Source organism: Chaetomium tenue (genome assembly GCF_020726465.1).
Source record: "Chaetomium tenue strain MPI-SDFR-AT-0079 chromosome Unknown F5144scaffold_5, whole genome shotgun sequence".
In the NCBI taxonomy this organism is placed as follows: Eukaryota; Fungi; Ascomycota; class Sordariomycetes; order Sordariales; family Chaetomiaceae; genus Chaetomium; species Chaetomium tenue.
The window spans coordinates 3631327-3652554 of NW_027117333.1; the positions used below are offsets into that span (position 1 = coordinate 3631327).

The 21228-nt window shown below is 54.7% G+C and overlaps 5 protein-coding genes across 5 annotated transcripts; 1 reads left to right on the forward strand and 4 right to left on the reverse strand.

The window, feature by feature from the left end:
• Positions 1-898: 898 nt before the first annotated feature.
• On the reverse strand, positions 899-2589 carry F5144DRAFT_312351 (P-loop containing nucleoside triphosphate hydrolase protein). Its single transcript, XM_066783982.1, has 7 exons — positions 2181-2589; positions 1953-1984; positions 1816-1842; positions 1662-1741; positions 1579-1601; positions 1183-1523; positions 899-1121 (listed from the first exon to the last, which is right to left on the reverse strand). The coding sequence occupies exons 1-7, from the start codon at positions 2207-2209 to the stop codon at positions 961-963; spliced, it is 693 nt and encodes a 230-aa protein (XP_066641939.1). The 5' UTR covers positions 2210-2589; the 3' UTR covers positions 899-960.
• Positions 2590-4878: 2289 nt separating this feature from the next.
• On the reverse strand, positions 4879-6006 carry F5144DRAFT_594535 (uncharacterized protein; the record flags this gene model as incomplete). The annotated part of the gene is made up of 6 exons (XM_066790592.1): positions 4879-4969; positions 5012-5152; positions 5213-5301; positions 5421-5555; positions 5609-5914; positions 5950-6006. 6 exons carry the CDS (start codon positions 6004-6006, stop codon positions 4879-4881), a joined length of 819 nt encoding a protein of 272 aa, XP_066641940.1.
• Positions 6007-6965: 959 nt separating this feature from the next.
• On the forward strand, positions 6966-8306 carry F5144DRAFT_614188 (U3-containing 90S pre-ribosomal complex subunit-domain containing protein). The gene is made up of 5 exons (XM_066791765.1): positions 6966-7395; positions 7470-7647; positions 7729-7774; positions 7836-7941; positions 7991-8306. Exons 1-5 carry the CDS (start codon positions 7158-7160, stop codon positions 8173-8175), a joined length of 753 nt encoding a protein of 250 aa, XP_066641941.1. The 5' UTR covers positions 6966-7157; the 3' UTR covers positions 8176-8306.
• Positions 8307-11611: 3305 nt separating this feature from the next.
• On the reverse strand, positions 11612-14011 carry F5144DRAFT_655015 (PLC-like phosphodiesterase; the record flags this gene model as incomplete). Its single annotated transcript, XM_066793117.1, has 4 exons — positions 11612-11908; positions 11978-13335; positions 13393-13908; positions 13997-14011. The coding sequence occupies 4 exons, from the start codon at positions 14009-14011 to the stop codon at positions 11716-11718; spliced, it is 2082 nt and encodes a 693-aa protein (XP_066641942.1). The 3' UTR covers positions 11612-11715.
• Positions 14012-16158: 2147 nt separating this feature from the next.
• F5144DRAFT_313003 (uncharacterized protein) lies at positions 16159-19674 on the reverse strand. Its single transcript, XM_066783983.1, has 2 exons — positions 19058-19674; positions 16159-18995 (listed from the first exon to the last, which is right to left on the reverse strand). Exons 1-2 carry the CDS (start codon positions 19501-19503, stop codon positions 16184-16186), a joined length of 3258 nt encoding a protein of 1085 aa, XP_066641943.1. The 5' UTR covers positions 19504-19674; the 3' UTR covers positions 16159-16183.
• Positions 19675-21228: the final 1554 nt, after the last annotated feature.

Consider the following 21228-nt stretch of genomic DNA (forward strand, 5'->3'; position numbering starts at 1 on the left):
AGGCGGGGTCTGGCGCTCAATCGAAAACGCTAGCGCAGTCACTCGCAGGAACCCGCAGCGCTCGGCAGGGCAGGTGGGGCTGTGGGGTTGCATCGAATGAGATCGCGCACCCGGACAACCCTGAAAAATCCTCGAAACCCTCGAAACGCTGAACAAACGACCTTCACAACCCTGAGCTACTGGCTAACAGCTTTCGACGGCGATGGGAGTCGTCGTCTCAAGAATATGAACACCGCGCCTGGGAGGTGCAACCGGCCGATCGGTCTACCCATCTTCTACTCGTTCCTAGAGCGACTTTGGCTTCTTAACAACTTCCGAGACAACCATCAAGTGGGAAACAATGGGAAAGCCTTCACGTCATTTGGACTGCGCTGCTGTAAGGTACCCAAGAATATTGCGCAGGATGGGGTCCATACATAGATGCACCTGTATCTATGCGGCCCCTAGCCGACCCAGATGTCGGATGACGGTCGCTTGGGTCTCTATTTCGAGCTCGAGGACCCCTCTTGCGTAAGCGCGCACGTATGTTGTGTTGTGTAACTGTTATGCCAGGCACCTAAGCAAGATGTAGGACAACAATACAAAGTATGCACCAAGTTAGCACCGGCAGTCGTGCGGCGCAGGGGGCGGGCAAAGGATCTTTATCCAAAATATAAAATGCATTTGGAAGAGATTATCGCGCTTGTGGTGGGGGCCACGCTCCCGAAGGAAGATAGGGACAGCTGCGAGCGTCGAGAACTTGGTCAGGATCGCAATGTCAGGTCGCCCAAAACAGCCAGGGAAGCACCACGGCCCAGGTCGGAAATGAATCCATGTCAAGAAGGCGCGAAGCGCTAGAATCTATACAACAACAAACTCCTCAAGGTCCGAGTTCATATCCATCATGACGGGCGTCCGTAGATCATTCGTCGTCCATAGCTCCATGTCCGGCTCACCCGACCGACCAAGCAAAGGGCGAGCTTATAAGATGGCACACTTTTCCTTTCGCCTCTTCCTGCGACGTCTCTTGGCCGCCGGGTCGTCCGCTCGTAGAGGATAGGGATCGTCACGCATGTCGTCGGGGTTGTCGTCCCGTCGCAGCATTTGTCGACAAAGGTCAATGAAGGCCTCATCGACGTTGGCTAAAGTAGGTAGCCATGTCAGTCAGTCTGCGGCTCCGCTGTTTGCTGGGTGGGTACCTACTTCGTGTCCTGGCGCTGGCCTCATAGTAGGGCGCGCTCCACCGCTGGGAGAGGGAGAAGGCCTTGGCACGATCCACCGCCCGTTGATCTTCCAGGTCGGCTTTGTTTCCGACAATCACGATCGGGATGTCCTCATCATCCTTGATGCGGATTATGTCGTCTCGGAGCGTTTCTAGTTCCTCGAACGAGGTCCTTGACGCTATGCTGAATACCAAGAGGAAGCCCTGGCCGGTTTTCATGTAGAGATCTCTCATGGCAACTTTCGATGGTGTTAGTGAAGCAAACGGAAACTTGAATGCTGAATGACACCCACCGAATTGCTCCGTGCCAGCTGTATCGAGACTTATTTGGTGTTAACTTCAACACTCCACCCCAGATGGAGTTGCGCGAAACTTACATCTCCAGCATTACTTGACGGCCCTGGGTCACAAACCATGTCAGTTATGATTCCAGGATTAGAGGATCTCAGACGCGACTTACATCAACGGCCCTTTGCGTCCTGTACGAGTCCTCAATGGTAGGATCATAGCTCTCAATCCATTCGTTGTGTACGAACTGGGCTGTTGACAAACACGGTCAGCAACGAAAGGGGTTCAGGGGATTCCCCAAATGTGGGGGCTGCTGCAGCACGTACCAGTCAAGCAGCTCTTCCCCACGCCACCTTTTCGCAAGCAGGAACCAATGTCAGCAGATGTTGCATGTGATGGAAGGTCTTGGCAGAAGAAGGGTTTCTCTCTCTGCTGCTCAGGGGGAGCCAGAGTGGACACACACCTGCACCCAGAACGACCACATTGAATTCCCGACTGAGTCACAATATGTTAGCATGACGATGTTGCCCAAAAACATCAATAAAAAGGTAGGCATTGTTAGGATGAAAGTGGAAAGAATGGAGACAAGGAAGGGCCGGGATTCGGTCGGGATGACCCGAAAGTTCGTTCGTCGAGATCAGACGGAATCCTAGAAAACTTGGAATTGAAAAAATAAGGGGGCTCTGCTCACCAAGGTTGGTAACTGAATTTCGACGGCATTGTCCCCGAAATCGATCCACCCCAGACAGATGGATGGCAGGCCGGCGACGCGCTTGTGACGCTTCGCACCTGGATCCTCTTTCCCCGTCCTTCTTCACCGTGTCTCTTCGCGCCAGCTCCTCACGGAACGCCGAAAGGGCGGATGGGGCGGGTCACTAGGCCAGAGGCTTCTACATGCAGAGAAACCAACCGGCGTCGACACAGGACATTCGGGAATCGGGTGGGGAGGGAAATCGGTTGGACTGGGAGGAAGGGGAAGGACGAGATGTGATTCTTTCTCCCCTTGGCCCAGAATTTTTGGGAACCCTGGACCCCCAAGACTTCCAGAGGGCGGCGGCGGCGCTGGGACCCGACCGACAAAAATTGGGGGCTGCGAGCGACGCCCCGGGGGGGGCAGGGGTACACAAGCGCGGAGGAACGGGATTCGCAGGCCAGCCGGAGCGGCAGTTTTAGCGGGCCGTGAGAATCGACAAGCGAGCGGTTGAGCGTCGCCGATTGCCGGCTGTACCGTGCGTGCGCAGGGACCGAGCGTAGGGTCGTTGGGTCGTTGGGATGCCCTAGTGAACGTTCGGACGACCCTGCAGGGCCTAGGTTGGGATGAACTTGTTCGGTCGGAGACGGGATCAAACGAGGTAAAAAAAAAATGGATGTACTGGGCTGTTGTGTGTTGTAATATCCAGACGATGGCAAGGCGATATTCGTACCTCTCTCTCTCACACACACAGCACACACGCGCACACGCACACACACAACAGACGGAGTTAAAAAGCGTATCTTCGTACCGACGATGCAACTTGCGCGCAGCTCAAGTGGAAACCAAATAGTAGATCTCCCTGGCCTGGCCCGAGCGAATCCGGAGCCACGGCGCTGGCTGACGCGGGGCGGATGGAGAAACCGGTCGGTCTGTGGCCGGATTGGTCCGATCTGAGCCTGGAAGCTGCGAATAAAAAGGCAGAGAGGTTCCAGACCTTCTCGTGTTTGGGATCAATATCGGCGCCGAGGCGAGATCGCACACGCTCTAGCCAACAAAAATAGCGAGCAACTCTACACTGTCTTGAGACTGTAGATGGCGCTCGAGCGATGCAATAGTGATATACCGCCGCATACCGCTTCAGTCCACCAAGTGTCTCGGAGGACAAGCCTCCCTTTTGTCTTTTTCCCCCCTTCCTTGCCCCGTGCGCGCACCTTCCGGGACTGACGCGCAACACTTGCAGAGACTTGCAGGACGGTAACCCGAGTGACTGGATGGATTCGGACACAAGCGAGGCTGATGGACCGACCAAAACGGGACTTGTCATGCTGCAACAGCTTTGCTTCCGGACCAGAACCGACGCAGGGCAACATCGTTGCATGGATGTCCAACCAATTCCATCCCATGTTGCCCCCTGCTCTCAACCAACGACATCCGCTGTGGATGCAAGCCAACTCTGGTAGCCACACCGCATTGTTGTATGGATAGACGGTACAAAGTAGGTACATACATTAAATGCAGGAACACGCCAGGGTCTCGAACTTGCAGTTGGACGGGCAAGGACGGGCAGCAACTGCTGCAAACAGGAAGCCGCTCCTCCGCGCAACACACGGAAGAGGCCAATCGCTCCTTCCAGGCTTTCGAGTTGCACCACCTCGCCAGTGCCCACCAACTCTTCCCCGGTCTCCGCCACTTTCTAAATCGCTCCGATCTACATCCACCACTTTGGTTTCTTACTGGGAACTCGAAGCTCACGTCTGACATCATTGTCGTTCGTTTGATCGCCAACAAGCACTGGCCGGTGGCGCTGGTGTAACACACTTGCACACACAACGCGGCCAAGTGTGCCTCGACTTCCTGTAACTAAATGTTCCTCAAGTTCCCGCCGAGAGGCCCGCCACGCAGCACAACCTAGCACAACTTTTTCACACGGACAACCCTATCTGCCTCTGTGGCGAACAGTTGTCTAGTTCTTTCAATCCCACTCCCTTAAGCGCTGAAAGTGTGGGCATCTTGGATGGCTCGGGTGGTATCTTGGGCTGGGTGCATGGCCTCATCAGCTCGTCGACCAACCAGAGCCGTCCCCCACGACAGTTCCGGTAGTTACACAGCGGCGCGTGGGGGTTTTGCGGTCCTCTTCGAATCCGCTTCTCCACACCTCCCTTCACCATCGGTGGCATCGTGGAAATCGGCCCCGACTTGAGATCGTACTGAGTCGGGCACCAAGACCCGAACGCCGTGTTACGCCGCAGCTCGTATCTTGGTGTGTTTGTTCTTGTTCGCCCCGATGGGCGGTCACAAGCGGTACTTTTTTTCTGATGCATCTGATTTGGGCCCTGATATGTGTTCCGGCCTAATGGATGTGACGCCTATGGAGCTGGCCGTGGGTGTGATGCTTATTCCCTTTCACCGGTATATGCACCCCACGGCCAGGTCATAAAGTGAGAAATTCTCATGTTACGTTTTATCGCACGTGTCACGGCGTGCCAGGATTAGGAAGTCATATCCAGCAATGGCATAGTAAGCATTGTAACTCAAGAACCATCCGTCTGATAGTGGGAGGACAAGGACCAGCTGGTCCCGAGCTATGATGGTCCAACTTCGGAAGACAAGTCGTTTTTAAATCCCGCAGAAATCTCCTAACCATCCAAGCCCTGGAGGTAGTAGAGTAATGTGATGTCTAGCTTAGAGTATCAAGTTATGAATCTCGCTTGACGTCTTGCATTTGCGCCTCACCACTGTCTGTGGGTATCTCTTGTCTCTTGCCGCCCGGCTTGTTGGTGATGCCACTACTCTAAAGTCTAAGGCCTTGTCCTTTCCTCTCAGCGAACTTGAACGGGGTCCCATGCATCTCATGCTCTGCTACAACATCGTCGAACGTTTTCCCTTCGGCAGCCGCTGCTTTCCGGATCTTCCGTGTACGTGCCAGCCATATCAGGTGAGATGAGAATATGCCAATCTCCAAAATACAGCTGGGTGATTTTGGTCAGAATTCTGAGTCATGATACCAACCCGTGGTGTGAGCCGCTTACCACACGATGTAGAGGACGCCCCCGAGAACGTCAAAGGTGTTTTGGGTAACTGCATTTGTCAGTTCAGCAACGAAGCAACCCCAAGTGAGCTAGATATGCCTACCCAAAGCCATGAGTGAGAAGAATGCGCCGGACCAATCCATCGCGAGGAAGACCTAGTCCACTCAGCAATCACATCTCATCTGGAAGCGCCTTCGGGATCCCTCACCCAGTTAATTCCGATTACTCTCCCCCTCCGCTTCCACAGCTCTCCGTATGGCGGGAGAAGCCCGGCAGCGAGGAGAACAGCAGCTATTATCCCTACCACCGTGATCGGAACCTCGTTGCCTTGGTCGTATATCGGCTAACGTGGTCAAGTTTGTGAGCTAGGCCGATAGAAGAGTAGATAGAAGTTACCTTTAACGTAATTATCAGCGCGGCTTCAACACCCGCAAAGACGACGGCTACCGCAAGACCCAACAGCGAAGCCTTCCACGCAGGCCAGTTGCTATCATGTAGCATCAGTGAATGTCCCCTTGGATGAGACCCTCGGAAGGTACCGTACCGATGGTAAAGAAGGATCTGCGCCCATGAGACGAGGCAGAGAGCCATGAAAATCTGCGGCTGCACTTGGAGAGGGATGTTGAAGTTCTGAGCAATCGCATACACCCCGAATGGAAGGCCGCCTGGGAATATGGTCAGACTCAAGGGCAATAGGTAGCACTTGGATGGACCATTAGAACTCACATAAAGCCCACAGAAACATCATCAAGCTCGGCAAGCCGTCTGTCTTTTTTGTTCGCCAGTTGGTCCATATTTGGGGGACGAGCTGGAGAGAGGTTAGTGGCTAGGAGGTGGGGGTTTGGGGGGTGAAGAGCTGACCTGGATACACCAGAATCTGGAGAATGAATGAGCATAATTTTCATGAAGGTGAGTATCCCCCGTCCCAGCTGGTAGATGCTTACACTTCCGGCTGTTAACTTCGACTTCTCTTTAAGCTGTTGTTCAACTAGGGGCCAGTTCTCTCACCTGTGCCGATTGTCTATCGGGCGAAGGGCGTCAGCGTACCTGTCAACCGTAAAAAGGGGTCGACGGAGGTTCAACACTCACTCCTAGTACATTGGCTGCCTTCAGTTTGTATGGAGGTATTAGTACCTGTGGGCATGGAGATAAAAGAACTAGGAGGTGGATCGTTCATACAACAGGGATGTCCGTCTGGGGAGCCATGAAGACGCAAATGGGTGTTTCGTGAGACGGTATTAAAATGAGAGTATGGAAGCCTAAGGTGTAATGCCTACCGAAGGCCGGTGAGGTACACCTCGAAATGAGTTGAGAGACAAAGAGGACGGGCGATCGGATGTCTTCGGCCGGGCATGTTTTTGCCCCCCGCGCATCGAACTTCCTATCTGGAATCGATTATGTCACATTTTTTAACGGTGGGATATCTCTCAATTACCATGGAATCATAATCCATCGTTCGAATGGAAAGATTAAGATAATCAGCATGAAGCTTCTCCGATGCTTGGGAGATGGGATAATGCAAATGATCACGAACTCAAGCTCGACAGGTGTTGAAAACGCCAGTGTCTGAACACCCAAGTTCCGGGGGACTAGATGTCTCGCACTGTGTATTCTGGAGCTAAATATGTGGGCTGCAGGTACCAACCTCGCCATCTTGGCTGCTAAAATACAGTGTATAAAGTGAGAACCCTCAATTCGTACTGTCCATCTGAGAATTTTCTGTGCAAGTGATTGAGACAGATGCCTGCCTTGGTCTTGAATCTCGTTCATTTTCACAACCAACCTCACTTTCCTCTGCCGAAGGACATTTGACAGCATCAACAATCAAGGCCAAAAATATCACATCAGCCTATCTCACACAAGAATTTATCTGTCCCAAAAACCGGATACGAATAACTTTCACGTCACCTCACACACCAAACAAGCGACCCCCGACATCAGCAACATGGCAACCGAGGAGCAGAGCAAAAAGAGAAAGGTGCAGGACGACGATAGGCCCCGCAAGAAGCAAAAGAAGCAGAAGAAGGTGCGGGAGGATGAAGGCGACTTGGACGTGGAAGCGGGCCTGAACCGGGCCTTTGAGCGGATGGACGGCCAGCTGTCCGCAGACTACATCGCCCAGAAGACACGCCGTTTCGGGACAGACCTGAGCCCGGTCGAGCTGTCGGATCTGTACATCTCAGGTGAGTGCTCATGGATGGTGGTTATGGCTAGCGGTCATGGTTGGGCGGCTGATGGGCTGACGGTGGGGATGAAGCGAATCATATCAAGGACAGCACATCGTGGGAGAAGCCGCGGTCGCTGGAGAACTTGCCCGAATTTTTGGAGGCGTTCGCGGGGGAGTCGGAGAAGCTGGATCGTGCGCCCAAGAAGAATGGATCACCGCACACCCTCATCGTGGCGGGCGCTGGGCTGAGGGCAGCCGATCTTGTTAGGTATGTGAGAGTGTTGGAATCAATTGTTGACACACAGCTAGGGTATGCAAAGATTTCAGATGGGCTAACCTCGAGGCGTAGAGCGGTGAGGAAGTTTCAGAAGAAGGACAACTCCGTGGCGAAGCTGGTAAGACAGCACTTCTCACTTCCCATGTTAACGGAACAAGACGGCAGCTAACGGGGCTCAGTTTGCGAAACACTTCAAGCTCGAAGAGCAAGTCTCGTTCCTACAGAAGAGCCGGACCGGGATTGCAGTCGGGACACCACAACGTCTGATCGACCTGATTGAGAACGGTACGATACCAAGTCATCCCACAAGAGTATCCTTGCTAACGTGCTCTAGATGCTTTGTCCCTCGAGAACTTGAAGAGGATCGTGGTGGATGCCTCGCACATCGACCAGAAAAAGCGAGGCATTGTGGACATGAGGGAAACGATGCTGCCTCTTGCAAAATTGTTGTGCAGGGAGGCATTGAAGGAGAGATACGAAGACGACACAGTCAAGCATATCGACTTGATCTTTTATTAGCACCTCCCTTTAGATACCATCGAATTTCAGATCTCGAGCGTTTTGACTTGTCTACGAGTATCCACCCCCTTCCCTTCGTTATCTGAGGTCCTCGAAAATACTGCAACCCATTCCTCCCGGAACCCAAGTGACCGCTTGGACAATGGCAGCTTTGGCAAGGGGGTTGCATCCGAGATGGCCTAGGCGGCCGTACCGTTAGGGTAGCCTTCATTTCAGTTGCCCGTACTTGGTCTCACAGCATCATCATCCTCCTTTCATAGCGACAAATGCCAGTAGCATCCGCGGAGGCGGGCACAACGCCATCAGGCTAGCACATGCACCGGAGTAGCGAGTAGATAGATAACCGCTCTACCCGGGTTTTCATGGACACGGGAAACATCAAAATTGATCGCGGAAAACACTATCATGTATGTAGATTGATTCCGGGCTATGATAACTAGTTCAACTCAGCCCCGATGTTCGTTTCTCCCGCGCATGCACTGCGGGCGATACCGAACTACGCGAGAAGCGTGCCCCAAAACATCATCATTCCAGATTTCCTATGTCTGATGACCCCGTTAGTCAAGCGTCCATGACCAAACGGTGATATGGGTGCAATAATGGAGGGGTGATGTCGTGGTGTTCAGAATATGTAAGAAATGACTATCATGTGTCCGCCGGATTTAGCCGCCCCGGCGAAAGGGGGCCATCCGAGCGGTATCAATCGCAAATTACGCTCATCATGACGACAACGCGGTTGTGAAGGTGCTGGGGGGATGACGAGAAGAGATGCGAACGTACCTTGGCGAGATGGTGTGTTGCTGAGGGGCAGCAGGCAGAGCGGAACGAGACAGCTCGATTCCTGATGGTTGCCGTCCAACCCCGACTTACCTTGTGTATCGGATCACTACATTGCAAGTGCCAATGATTGCGATAGTTCTAAAAACTCGAGATCACCCTAGTGGGGATATTCTCAATGCCGTCGGGCGGTCCCGTCGAGCACGCGGCGCACAGCATTGAGTAGCCGACCAAATTGTTTTGTGGTTGTTCTGTTGCAAAGAAAAATTTCAGCGGGCAGCATTTTTATGGTCGTTAAATCCCCACCACTCTATTACATAATCCATTTGTTGGTGGGGCGGCTGGGATGGGTTATAGTGGGTGAGTGGGTCGGGCTTCACAGTCCATCAACAACACCAAACACTCCTCTCGGATGATGCGCCGAGTTTTGTACAACCGAAGTTGTCGGGATTTGGGGGGTGGAATGCCTGCCTGTGTTACGTTTGGCATGAGTTTCAGTGAAGTGAGCACGCAGATACGGCATTATATCCCGATCTTAGATCACAATCACTGGCAAGCACGCACTCGAAGGTGCATCGCGCTTGCCGGTGCTATCCTAGGGAACCCACAAGAACGCAAGCTTGTGTTCCACCGCAGCATCTCATCGTCGGTATGGAATCTGGTGCTGAACCCAAAATTTGCAACCCTGGTGCTCATTCGCCCTACATAGAACACTCTAGGCCTCGATTGCAATCCACTGACGCGATACCCCTGTGGATCAAACATACTCTTCGTTGGAGGACCGTTCACCATCGATACGCTATGCCGATGGTGGACGCATCACCCAACGAAGGCCAGACCCGTCCGATCAGGGTGGGTATCACATAGGTACCTTAATCACACAGCTTCCGAGCCAAGACATCAACCCAACCCAACTAAACCGACCCTCAACTCCCGCCCTCGAGCAACATCACCCCGACAGCCAACAACCAGGGCACATGTCCACATCTCTGTTCTGCCAAAAGCCAGGACAGGCCAGGCCAGCCCCCCCCCCCCCCCCCCCCATCATCCCTCAGGGCCAACCCATCGCTGGACTACCCTTAGCAGGGTGTGCCGCAGTACACACAGAGCCGGCCCTCGAACACCCAGACTTCCACCCCGCTGGTGGCACAGGTCGGGCAGCGGACACCGGGCAGGGTCTGTGTCAGGGATGGTATGTTAGTGGTGTGTGTGCTGCTTAAGGGAAGTGTCGACTTACGTTTGCCGTTTTGGTGAGCTCGGGCATGGTGGGTTTGGTGCGAGGTGTTCTCGGGGAAGGTTGATAGTTTGTTGAGGTATGTGTGTGCCTTGGCGAGTTGAACGTGGTGGCTTTAAGGTGAAGGTTTTGCCGGGTTATGATACCGCTGAACAGTGGAGCGGAGTTCTGACTGTCGAGTGTTGTTTCAAGGGGGGAATCAATGGAAGCGGACGGCAGAGGGAAGGGATTCGATATTTTATAGCTGACAAGATGCTCTCCGGGGCACAGCTCTTTACGAAAGATAGGAGACGAGCGGCACTCTCGGCTGCTGTGCTGGCCGCGCTGGCCGCGCTTTTTTGCCTAACGGAAGCGGGAAGGAACATCAACGACGCTTAGTCCAACAGGCGATAGTCTCCGGCTCATGATGAGGGACCTGGATTTGAATGGAAGTTGACCCGCCAATAACCTTGAAATCACAAGGATAAAACACGCGATGCCACTCAAACAAATGTGACAAGTTACACAGCAACTCTCCAACCCTCGACAGCCAGTCGTTCCGTTTGTCAGGGGCTTTCACTCTGCTCTTCGGAGCAACAGAGCACAGTCACAACTCAGAGGAAACCCAAGCCCAAACCAAACCACCATCTCCCAACCTCTGCTCAGCCATCCGGAACCCTTACCGGCCAGCAGCAGCAGCAGCACGTAGCAAACGAAAGCTAGCTTCCGGAAGGATCGACCAATCCGAAAGAGATATGTCACATCACGAGAACGGCCCGAGTCGCACAGCGTTCGCTCTGCAAGGATATAGCTCTACGGATATCTGTAGCTTCCCCAGCGGCCGCCCACGCTGCCATGCGATCTTCCGATGGTGGTCACGCCAGAAGACGAAATTGTCATGGCGCATGAAGAAACTGACAGGTTAAAAATATGCCTCTGTTAGCACTGATATGCAGACCTGAGAATTGACGAGGGCGGTTGACGCCAACAAAAGCAAATGCGACATAACACTGATCTTTAAATTGTTGCAAGCGGAGCTATTCAATAACGTCGACCCCTGAATTTGTGATATCTGACAGGCAACGAGCAACCTCACGCCCGTTACCCCCAAGGTCCGCAAGGGGCAAGGTTTTGTTCAGAAGATTGATGAGAAGTACCGGAAAATAGAGATATGTTATGAGGGAAATTAAGCGCAAAAGAAGGTTAGCTTTATTGGGTATCCTGCGCAATCCATCAAAAAGCATTTCGCTCGCCGCCATATATCTAAGTGAGAGCCGTATCCAAAAGAAAAAAAAGCGAAAGTAGCCGGCCCATGACTGTGAAGCTCGCCGCCCAAGTATGTTCTGTGAACCGAAAACCCACCCCCAGTGTTGTGACAGTGTAAGCCAACCTGCCCATGTGTATCCCAAAACCCGACACCAGGCCAACCTGGAAATGCCTGCCCATGTAGTAAGTAGCCAAAAAGTGATATACGAGAACCAAAGCTAGAGAGATTCCGCCACCAAAGATCCCACCCAGGAAAACCACCGGAAGGTAAGCTCCCGAGAGCCCTACGCGATGGACACCCCTTGCCCTTTCAAGACCTTCTTGATCTTGACAAACAGCTTCCCCTCGAGGGGGCTGCGCTTAACTGGATGGAAGAGATTAATACACCGATACCCCTGTTGGAGGCGATCCAAACGGATACAAGACCAGGCAACCACGTCGCTGCTAAAGTTGCCCGAGCCATCGGAGACTTTGAACCTGTGCACCAACCTTACGTTAGCTTCAATTCCAGTACCATAGCAGGCACGTAATCCAGACGTCACTTACCTCACAAAGCTGAGCTCCTCCACCACGTTCTTCACACCAAAGAAATCCAGGCTCTTTGCCTCGCGTCCCCAGTCGGGATGTTCGGTGCGGGCAGTTACCGTCTCCCGCGCACAGTCTACCGAACGCTGTGGCTTCTCGGCCTTCTCGACGTGCAGTTCGACCTTGACCTCGGGCCTGAAACCCCGATCACTCTTGATTCCGAACCCGCTGCTCTTGCGGTCGCCCGGCAGGGGCAGGAACTGCCCCGCCAGGATCGTGATCTGTAGGTCGAGGGTCTTGCGGGGCATGCCGGACATGGCGTACATTTCGGAGCTGGTGTTATCACTGAGCAGGGCCGGCGGCTTGAGGATCCAACCGTTGGTGCCGGCGAACATGGCATCGTTGATTAGCATGCCCTCGTCGCTCTTTTGCCAGTTCATGGCCACCATCTGCACCCCCCTGCGCCAATGGAAGCTCGGGTCCGGGTTGCTGCTATCAACGCGCAAGCCCTTGGGGTAGATGCGCATGAAGAAGTCGCGGTTATGTTTGAGCATCTTTTGCAGTTTGCCGTGGTCTTCGGTCAGCGCTTCGAAACTGTCCTCGCTGAGGCTGAAGATGTGACTCGGCGTCTGGCAAGTGTCTAGAGAGCTGTCGTCGGTGTAATGCTGGCTGTGTGTGTATATCGCCAGATCGGAGAGCGCTCGGCAGATGGGTGGTTTTCCATTGAGGGCGGGGATTGCGATGCTCCGTCCCCTCTCCATATCGGCCTCAATGCGGCTATCATCAAAACGTTTCGCTTTAATCAATATCTTGTTGTACAGCTCCTCTAGGCGCGGCTGCCGGTGAAGCGGGTCGCAGGAATCGAAGTGCTTGTCTAGTAACAGCCCGTTCCATTCTTCTTTCATGATTTTTACCATGACCTCTTGCTGCTCCCAGTCCGCACCGACCTCAAGGCTGATGATGATGGGAAGGGGGTTCCTTTCAAACGCACTTTCCCGAATGGCCCGGCACACTTCCCGGAAGCCTACGGTCGAGGTCATTGTGCCGTGGTGGTGCACTACCGGCTCAGCTCTCTGGTTCGACCGTGATGAGTCTCTGGACTTTTCGAGGCGGTCGCCCAAGTCCTTAGGGTCCAGGGTGGTACCGCTTTCGCAAGGATCTAACTGGGGGAAAGGCCTTTGGACGGCACTCGGGCTACGGCTATGACCTCGACTTATCCTGGAGCCAACAAGCGCATCAAGCTTCTCTCCGGCAAAACGGGGTAGAGAGCCAGACGAAAAGTGTCTTTTATGTCCTGGATTCGGCGACTTGGACGGTGTTCGGGGAGCGGATCCGTTCCAGACGTCGATTTCGATGCAACGACAGCCATTTCTTAGGGCCTACGGATGCTTGTCAGTAATTTGTCACCAGACAGTGCAAGCGTGCATGGTACTTACAGCACGGTAAGCCTCAGCTGAACTCTTGGAAGAAAGTTGGTTGCCTTCAAGGTAAGTATTGTGGCTGCTGCTAATGAAATAGTTGCTAATTGGGCGCGTTGCATCGACCTCTTGTTGCTGCTGCTCCCCGGCCGCTCGCCAGGCCGACTCGGTTTGGCTCCATAGCCAGAAGAATTCGTCGAACCTGTAATAGCCGGGTTTTTGGGGTTGAAATTCCTTGGAATCTAGGAATCCAGGTTCGACTCCCTGTGTCTCCCTGAGGAAGGCCTCGAGTCTTTCGCGTGGTAGAAGCGTGCTGTCCTTGCCCGGTTTTATATCGTCGTAAACGTGCCTGACGTGCTTCTTGAAACACTCGTGGAAACTCGAAATGATCTGGACGCCGGTGAGGGCCTTGACGTTGAAGGCGAGTGCCGTGACAATAACCTCCCGCATAACATGCCTTCCGTGAGGAGGTGCGCCGAGTCCGAAGGTCGTAGTCATGCGGCGGACGAAGTTCGACTTTTCTTCCCTGCGAAACTGGAGATGAATAGCTTGGTCAGCACTTGTCCCATCTTTCGAGTACACAATGATTCGAGTCTTGAGAGTATATTTGTCAGGAACATACGCAAAGAAAGCCCATTTTGGCGGAAATATGTCAATTGACAACCTGGCAGAAAGTTAAGCAGCTCGGTATTGGCACCGCAGCCTCGCGCGGTTGGCGTCGGGGAAAGTTGTCAGTCAGGACATCGGTCTTGGGGGAACGGCAGCCGGTTCGCCTCGTAGGACGGGCGGCTGCAAGCGGTGAACCTGACGCAAAGCCCGTATCGAAGGGTTTTAATGCCAGACCAAAATGTAGTCGACAGAGGAAGGAGGAATCCGTTCAGTTCAAGAAAATAGGACCAAGGGGTGTCTAAAATGCAGCGGCCGACAAGGATGTCAGCAATACCGGGAATGGTTCAGCAGGTGATGTGGGGCCCTCGAGCGATCCCCGCAGCGTTAGGTTCGAACTTCGGCCAATTGCTTCGCCCAACGGTCGCCAGAGGGCGGCCCGGGGCTGTGGTTCGACGGCGCGCAGCGGGCACTCTTTGGAATACCTACACGAAACAAGCTGCCCATTCATCCATCGAACATGACACGATTTGGGCAGAGTTTGAGGCTCTACAGACTGCCCAAAACACTCCCAAGGCCACTCAGATGAAAATACCTGTTCGTCTTTTCTAAGCGAATGTGGGGATCAGGACCCTCGTCTCATCTCATCTCACCAGCATCTCATCTTGCTGAAGCGTTCCAGGCCGTGATGGTTTGCAGGGTCCAGTAAACGACTGCCTGCAACCATCCAGGGCTGTGCATGCAACAAAAGTGGGCCATTTCTCCAAACTTCCCAGTCCGGCCATCTCAAGAGCCCCAAGGTGTGGAACGCAAATGCATGCGCCATCAGCCCTATCGCATTCTGCCATATTAACAAGGTCGTAGTACGCACTGCGCTGCTGCACTCGGCAGCACCGACCGAGTCAATATCGACAGCGGGCCTCGTGGCTGTGCAGTGTAGCCGATGAAGCAGCAGCAGCAAGACCCGAGTTGAGCCTCCCGATGAGACACCGACCGCAGGTGCGGAGTCGCCCATTGATCATTGATGGTTGTTGTCACGGCCCAACCGTAGACTTGGCTCGACTGGTCCATCCTCGCCAATAGCATCAATTCATAACGACCAGCCCTGATTTTCCCACTGCGGCTCAAAGTGTGCCTCAGAGCCAACACCGCCAAAGTCCAGTCACCGAGTTTCCAAGTTTAGTACAGATCTGTAGTGTCGGCCGCCAAATGGCCCCCTAACCTAACCAAAACCAACCCTCACCAACCAACACCCGTCGCGCAACCCGCCATTTGTCATTCATTCGACCCGGCCCCAATCACCATCTGCAGCACAGTGGTATCCGTTAGTTACAGATGGCCTTCTGCGCGGCCCCCAACATGGAACAACAGAACACAACAGCAAACAAAATCCACAGCCACAACCGCCGCCGCCGGCCCTGCCCGCTCCGCAGCTTGGGCAGTCAGTCAGTTCCCCAGACTTTCGCTTCACAGACGAGCGCCACGCCACCCGCCAGCGTTTCACACATCCCAGGTCGCCCACGAGATCTGCCGATTGTGGGCTGCGGGTGCGCCTCAAACGCCCCTCGGTAAATGCGGTTGGTGGGATGAGGTAAGATGTTTGTTTGCTGTCAGGAAGTTCAACGATAGAGCAATGAGGGAGCGCGGTGCTTGCTGCATGGAAGGCGGGGTGCCACGGCTCCCATTTGGTTCGCATCCCTCCCCCTCCCTTATCAACCATGCCACTGCAACTCCCCCAAGTCTCCCTCCGAGGCCGCCATTGATCACTTCCCAAGTCAGGTATCAAAAAGTCTCACTCCACGGCACGACATTCTCATATCACTTGTCCCATTTATTTGTACCTTTTCCTTTTACTATAACACACATTCCATTCCAACCACCCAGATTTCCAATCCGCCATATCAGAAATCCGCGTCTCCAGGGTATAAGTAACGAGACTCCTGCCAACCAGAAAGAAAACATATGAAACGGACAAGAGCCCCGCCGTCAAAATCCCAAATGTATGAACAGTCCTGTAGTCCTGTCCCCAGCCGCTGGCTGTCTGCGCAAGCTTGCTCGAACAGAAACCAAGATGAATATGCTCTACCAGAAGGCGGCCACCTGGGTATAGCTGAAAAGACAGTAACGCCGCCAATGCAGGATATCATGTTTTGAATGTATGTTGACAAAAGAAATGTGATCTGGTTAAGAAAATTGTGACCGGCTAACCCCAGATTGGGGCGTGCCGGTACGCGGGGGAGTTGTAGCTGTGGAGCACGCGGTATGGCGCATTCGGCCCCCGCCCGCTCCGGTCCCCCATGCTGCGGTTCCGATAGTGACCCCGGGGCACGTACGGGGGGTTCTGTCCGCTCTGGTACCACTGCCCGGCAGCGGCATCGGCCTGGCTCCTGCTCCACGTGGCAGCGGCACCCAACTGCCCGTTATTACGCGGGCCATATGACGGCTTGGTAGGGGCAGTGTAGCCGTTCGACATGGATGGAGGGTGTCCGGCTTGGGGGAACCACTGCTGGTAGCCGTAGCCATCGAAGCTTGCGCGGTGTCTGAGGGTCTGCTGCTGGGCCGTTCGGATTTGCCACCCATTGGTGTTCACAGAACGGTAAACACCCTCGCTGTGAATCGAGGAGATAGAGTTGTGCCGACTGCCGCTTCTAGAGAAGGTCTGAGAGCCCTGGCCTGTCATGCCATGGTCGGCCTGTGTCTCTCGAACCGGGGAATTATAGGGCGAAGTTTGAGGACTGCGCTGCCGGAATGATTGGAGCCGCCGGGGGTCCATGGAGACTCCACTGTGCGTTCTCGAGTGTGCAAAACTGCTTCCTACACCGGGTTGGCTCGAGGAACGACTATGAATACTCTCCATACTGGATTTGCTCGTGAGGATGTGTGCAGCAGGATAAATTTGGATGCTCTCGCGGCTGGCCTTGCGGCTAAGACTGGGCGGCACGCGAAGGGATAGGGGCCGCCTCAGTGGGGTGGCCGACTGGGGCGTCCCATTATTGCTCTCGGCCAACACTGCCTTAGCAACTGGGCTGGGGAGTGGAGGGGAAGGAAGGTCTGCCGTGGAGTGGATGAAGCTGAAGTCAGACCCGCGACGGTCCAGCGCCGCTCCTCGCTCCCCGAGGTATGTAAGGCTCAGGGTCCTCCTGCTCGACTTCGCGGGTGGCACGGGAGCCTGGGCGCCTACCGGGGATATGACATTGCCGCCACCATTTGCACGGCTGTTGCTGGCAGTTTGCGTGCCGTCTGCCGTTGATTCCTGGCGGATTGGAACCGGCTTTCGGGTTATCGGCTTTCTTGTAAGGGCATGTGCCATAGGGCTGGTGCTGGAAGTCAGGATAGGGTCGAGACCATCCGCTGTGTTTACCGCCTCAAGATTAGCCTCGGTGCTTCCGACACTGAAAATCGTTTTCAAAGTATCGAGGCTGGAGCGCGATTTCAATGCTAGTCTCTTCGCTGCCGAAGGAAACCGGACAGCTTGGGGTAGAGGCCGAACGCCATCCTGTTCGGGAGTGTGCGTGACCTGGGTTGTTGGCGGGCTAGCGGTAGAACGGCGAGCTCCGCTTAATAACCGCTGTAGACGGCCTGGTTGCCGAGTGCGCGGAGATCCTGACTGGTCCGAGATAGACGACTTGGAGCTCTCTGGGCTACGGAGCTCAGATCCCGGTGACATCGGCCCTCTGGGGCGAGGCACGCGGGTGGCAATGGGGCTCAGAGCGTGCCTCGCTGTCCGGGTTGAATTCGCCCTACTCTCCTCCGACGCGTTGACGGAAACTGTGTTTTGAGTACCGTTCAGTCTTGGCTGGGGAACTGAAGAATACCGAGCGGCATCTTTGGGGGGCACGGGCGGCGGCGACTCCTTTTCGGGGGTCGTTGGGTAGAGCACATCAGTCTGATGCAAGACGTTTTGATTTCCCGAACCCATTGGCCCGCCCCCAGGGTTCGATGGTCTCGGTGGCTGCTTCTCTGAGGCGGCCGGCACCAGACCATTCTCGGAGCCTCGAGGTTTGACTTGGAATGAGCGCAGAGATACGTTTGAACTGTACCCGGAATCCGCTTTAGCCAAGAGCTTGCAAGAAGCCTCAGACGCTGGGCTCGCGGTAGAAACGAAGCCGCTATCATTCCTTGTCATGCCAGCACCCGCGGGCCGCTCGGTCTGCGTGTGTGGTGGTTTTGCGTTGGGATCTAGGCGAACGTCCAAAATCTCAACCGAAGAATACTCTGGAGATGGCTCGAGATCAAAAAGTTGAGCCTCCTGTGCGGTCATCTTTGACGTTGTTTGGAGTGTAGGACTCATCGGCTGTGACTGGATTGGCGATGAGGACGGGCTCTGGCTGATCTGATTTAGAAACTTGGGAGACCGTATGGAATCTTGCGCCTCGAAAACAGTGGTGACACCACCCTCGCTTCCCTGTGCCCTCAAAGTGTAGTTATCCCGTGCCACGGTATGGCCTGCACCCCAGCCACCGTTTTCATGAGCATTATCGATGTCCGGGGTGACTGGGCTGGGGGAGCCGTTCGTGATGCATAGCGAACCAAGCTTGAAAGCCCCAATGGATAAATATTTGTCTTCACACGGCGTGGCCACTCGCATCGCGGAGTCCGAATCGAGAATGGGTGGCGGCATTGACATGATGCCGCTCCTGTACGATTCCACCGAGTGTTGCCGTGACAAGCTCGGCGTTAGGGGGAGGCTATGGCGGACGCTGGGGCGCGGCGGGGGCGGTATGTCACGCATGGAACTCGACCGAGTGGCTACGCCGGGGGTTCGAATGATAGACCGTCTCCGGACCGGCATATACAGCGAGGCGTCGGAGTTTGTACGGGTAATCGGTGCGCTGGGCGGGTGGGCCGGGTTCGAACTCTTCCACGTGGTTTCCGTGACCGCCATCGCCCTATTTTCTGACATGGCTGCGGTGTGCTCGAGCTGCGGTTCTTCGGCCAAATTGAGTAGGCGTTTTGCTTCGTACGAGGTCAAGTCGTAGTTCCACGACTTGTGAGATTCGACCCGTGGCAACTGACTGTAGACACATCAAGATGGTCAGTCAGGGAAGCATTTGGGATACAAGGTCTCAAGACATACCTCTCAGGACTTGTCTGTCCATAGTACGCCACTGCAGACTCGTATGTCATGGAGCTAGTCCTGTTCATCCTGTCCGCTATTCGCGAGCCTAGCCCACCGGCATGGCTCGGCTGAGCGGAACTAGCAGCGCGAGTTGACCTAGAACGGAACAAGCTCCTGCGCTTGGATTCTTTCTGTGAGGCTGGCGCTGGATGGGACGGCATGACACCGTCGATGTGCTGGCCAAGACCGCTGGATATCTCACCGGCAGACGACGTTGTTGGTGTCGAGGCAACCGTCGAAGATGGCGCGGGAGGGTTGGGCAGCGGGGCATTGGAATAACGGCGGGAGTTATTCGAAAAGGCACTGGGGCTCAGTAGGCCGGATGTCGCATGATTGCCCGTCTTCGGCTTGGACAGCCTCTGGGAGGTCCTCCGGGGCGCCTCGGCGGACTGAGCATTGCCCATGGTGACAGGGCAGCGGCAGGGTGAAGGCTATGCGGTTATTGCGTGTCCATGCCGCAAGCCAGGGGATCCCACGCGTGGTTAGCGACGGCAATACGGCGCTTCATGTATGGGGGAGGGACGGCGGGAGAGGGTAATAAGGTAAAGGCACGGCAACTATTTGGAAACGAGTGCGGTGGGAGAAAGCACCAGCGGGGGGGTGGTCGGTAATGACGATGGGCAGGAACAGGAACAAATATCAATCTGAAGATCCAAAAAAGAAAAGCTAGTAGAACCGGTCTGGCTTGGTCCAATTGTCGTTTCTCGCTGTTTCAATGGGCCCAGACTCCCAGGTTATCCATGAGCTCATGGGCTGCAACCAAGATCTGAGACGCCACGACGCCGACTGGCAGTCCGGAGTTCCATGCCAGGAGGTCGGCGCAAGAACCTGATGTGCGAGTTTCCGCCCGGAAACAGTCGCCCGTCATTCCAAGTCTTGGATGTTACATCCACTGCATGCGCCTGCCTCAAGCAGGGGTGGTTGCGCCAGGCAGGCAAGGAGCTTGCCAGAAAAGCCAGGAGGCTTGCAGGGGACCTTGCGCTGCTGCTGCAAGACCCGATCCGAAAGTGGGTCTTCGCACCCTCAAGCGAGTTAGCGTTGTAGTATTTGGGGGTATTTGGGGGTATTTGGGGGTATTTGGGGGTATTTGGTGGTATTGGAGTGGAGTCGAGGATCGATTGCGATCACGCCAATTCAGCTTGCAAGTCTCTGTCGACAACCGTAACCTCTTTGGGCCTGCTCATTCAAATCCATATCAAAATTCCCACGATGCAAGGTGCCACGGGCATCGATGAGGTGGGCAAGTTGTTGATCAGGGCCATCCGGAGCATCCCATCCCAGATCCCAGGGGCTGCCAGCCCAACCCAGTCAACCCAGGTTGGATGGGCAGGCATTCCTTTCCCGCATTGGAGAAATTGGGCAGGCGTCTGATCTCTGCTTCCCGGCCTCCTGATTTCGGTTCTTGCCCAAAAGTGCGAAAGAAGGCTGGCGTGCCAAAAAGCCAAGACGCGGCCACGACAAGACTGGCGTTTCCGGCACTTTACATGCATTGTGCTGAGACTGCGTCTGCAGTGGGGGAAATGGGCCAGTCGAGGACGCAATTCCGTCTTTTGGATGAGATGTTTCAGATGCTGAGCTACCTAATCCGGCCGATGTTCGCTTCGAGCCGCTGTCTTAACTCAGCGTTCGGCAGTCCCCGGCCCCAGGCCACTTTCGGTTGCTCCCCTGTGTTAGTTAATACCGATGCCGCCATTAAGGGCCCAATAACCAGCTATGGGGTACATACATCGCGTCACTACTCTCTGATGGCCACCACACTCGCGATGCCCCAGCCCCAGGAGGACGCAACCGGACAGACAAGGAGCTCAATTCCAAACACAACAAGCCTGTCACTCAAAATTACCCTCAAAATTACCCCTTCACGGTGAAATTACGGTTCGGGGACGGTTACAGACGAACAACTGACCCCGCATTAGGTCCTGCTCACCAACCGAGCCAGCGCAGCCAGCAACCCCGCAAAACAGAAGCCTCCAGCCATGCCTGAGCCGGGGATCCAGGCAGATGGCTAGGGTGTAACGCTGCAAGGGGTACTGAATGAGGAGGACGTCATCTTTGCAGCGGTGTCAATCCTGCAATGGGACAGGGCCACGAAGACACCGACAAAGAACTTACAGACTCCAAGTAAGACA

Excerpts from the sequence above, each read along its gene's own strand:
- F5144DRAFT_312351 (XM_066783982.1), bottom strand. The coding sequence starts at position 2,209 with ATGCCGTCGAAATTCAGTTACCAACCTTG. Across the intron at positions 1,985-2,180 it reads AAATTCAGTTACCAACCTTG|TCGGGAATTCAATGTGGTCG; the intron begins GTGAGCAGAGCC and ends ATTGTGACTCAG. Across the intron at positions 1,122-1,182 it reads GGCCAGCGCCAGGACACGAA|CCAACGTCGATGAGGCCTTC; the intron begins GTAGGTACCCAC and ends TACCTACTTTAG.
- F5144DRAFT_313003 (XM_066783983.1), bottom strand. The coding sequence starts at position 19,503 with ATGGGCAATGCTCAGTCCGCCGAGGCGCCCCGGAGGACCTCCCAGAGG. Across the intron at positions 18,996-19,057 it reads GGACAGACAAGTCCTGAGAG|TCAGTTGCCACGGGTCGAAT; the intron begins GTATGTCTTGAG and ends ATGTGTCTACAG.
- F5144DRAFT_614188 (XM_066791765.1), top strand. The coding sequence starts at position 7,158 with ATGGCAACCGAGGAGCAGAGCAAAAAGAGAAAGGTGCAGGACGACGAT. Across the intron at positions 7,396-7,469 it reads GTCGGATCTGTACATCTCAG|CGAATCATATCAAGGACAGC; the intron begins GTGAGTGCTCAT and ends GTGGGGATGAAG. Across the intron at positions 7,648-7,728 it reads AGGGCAGCCGATCTTGTTAG|AGCGGTGAGGAAGTTTCAGA; the intron begins GTATGTGAGAGT and ends CTCGAGGCGTAG.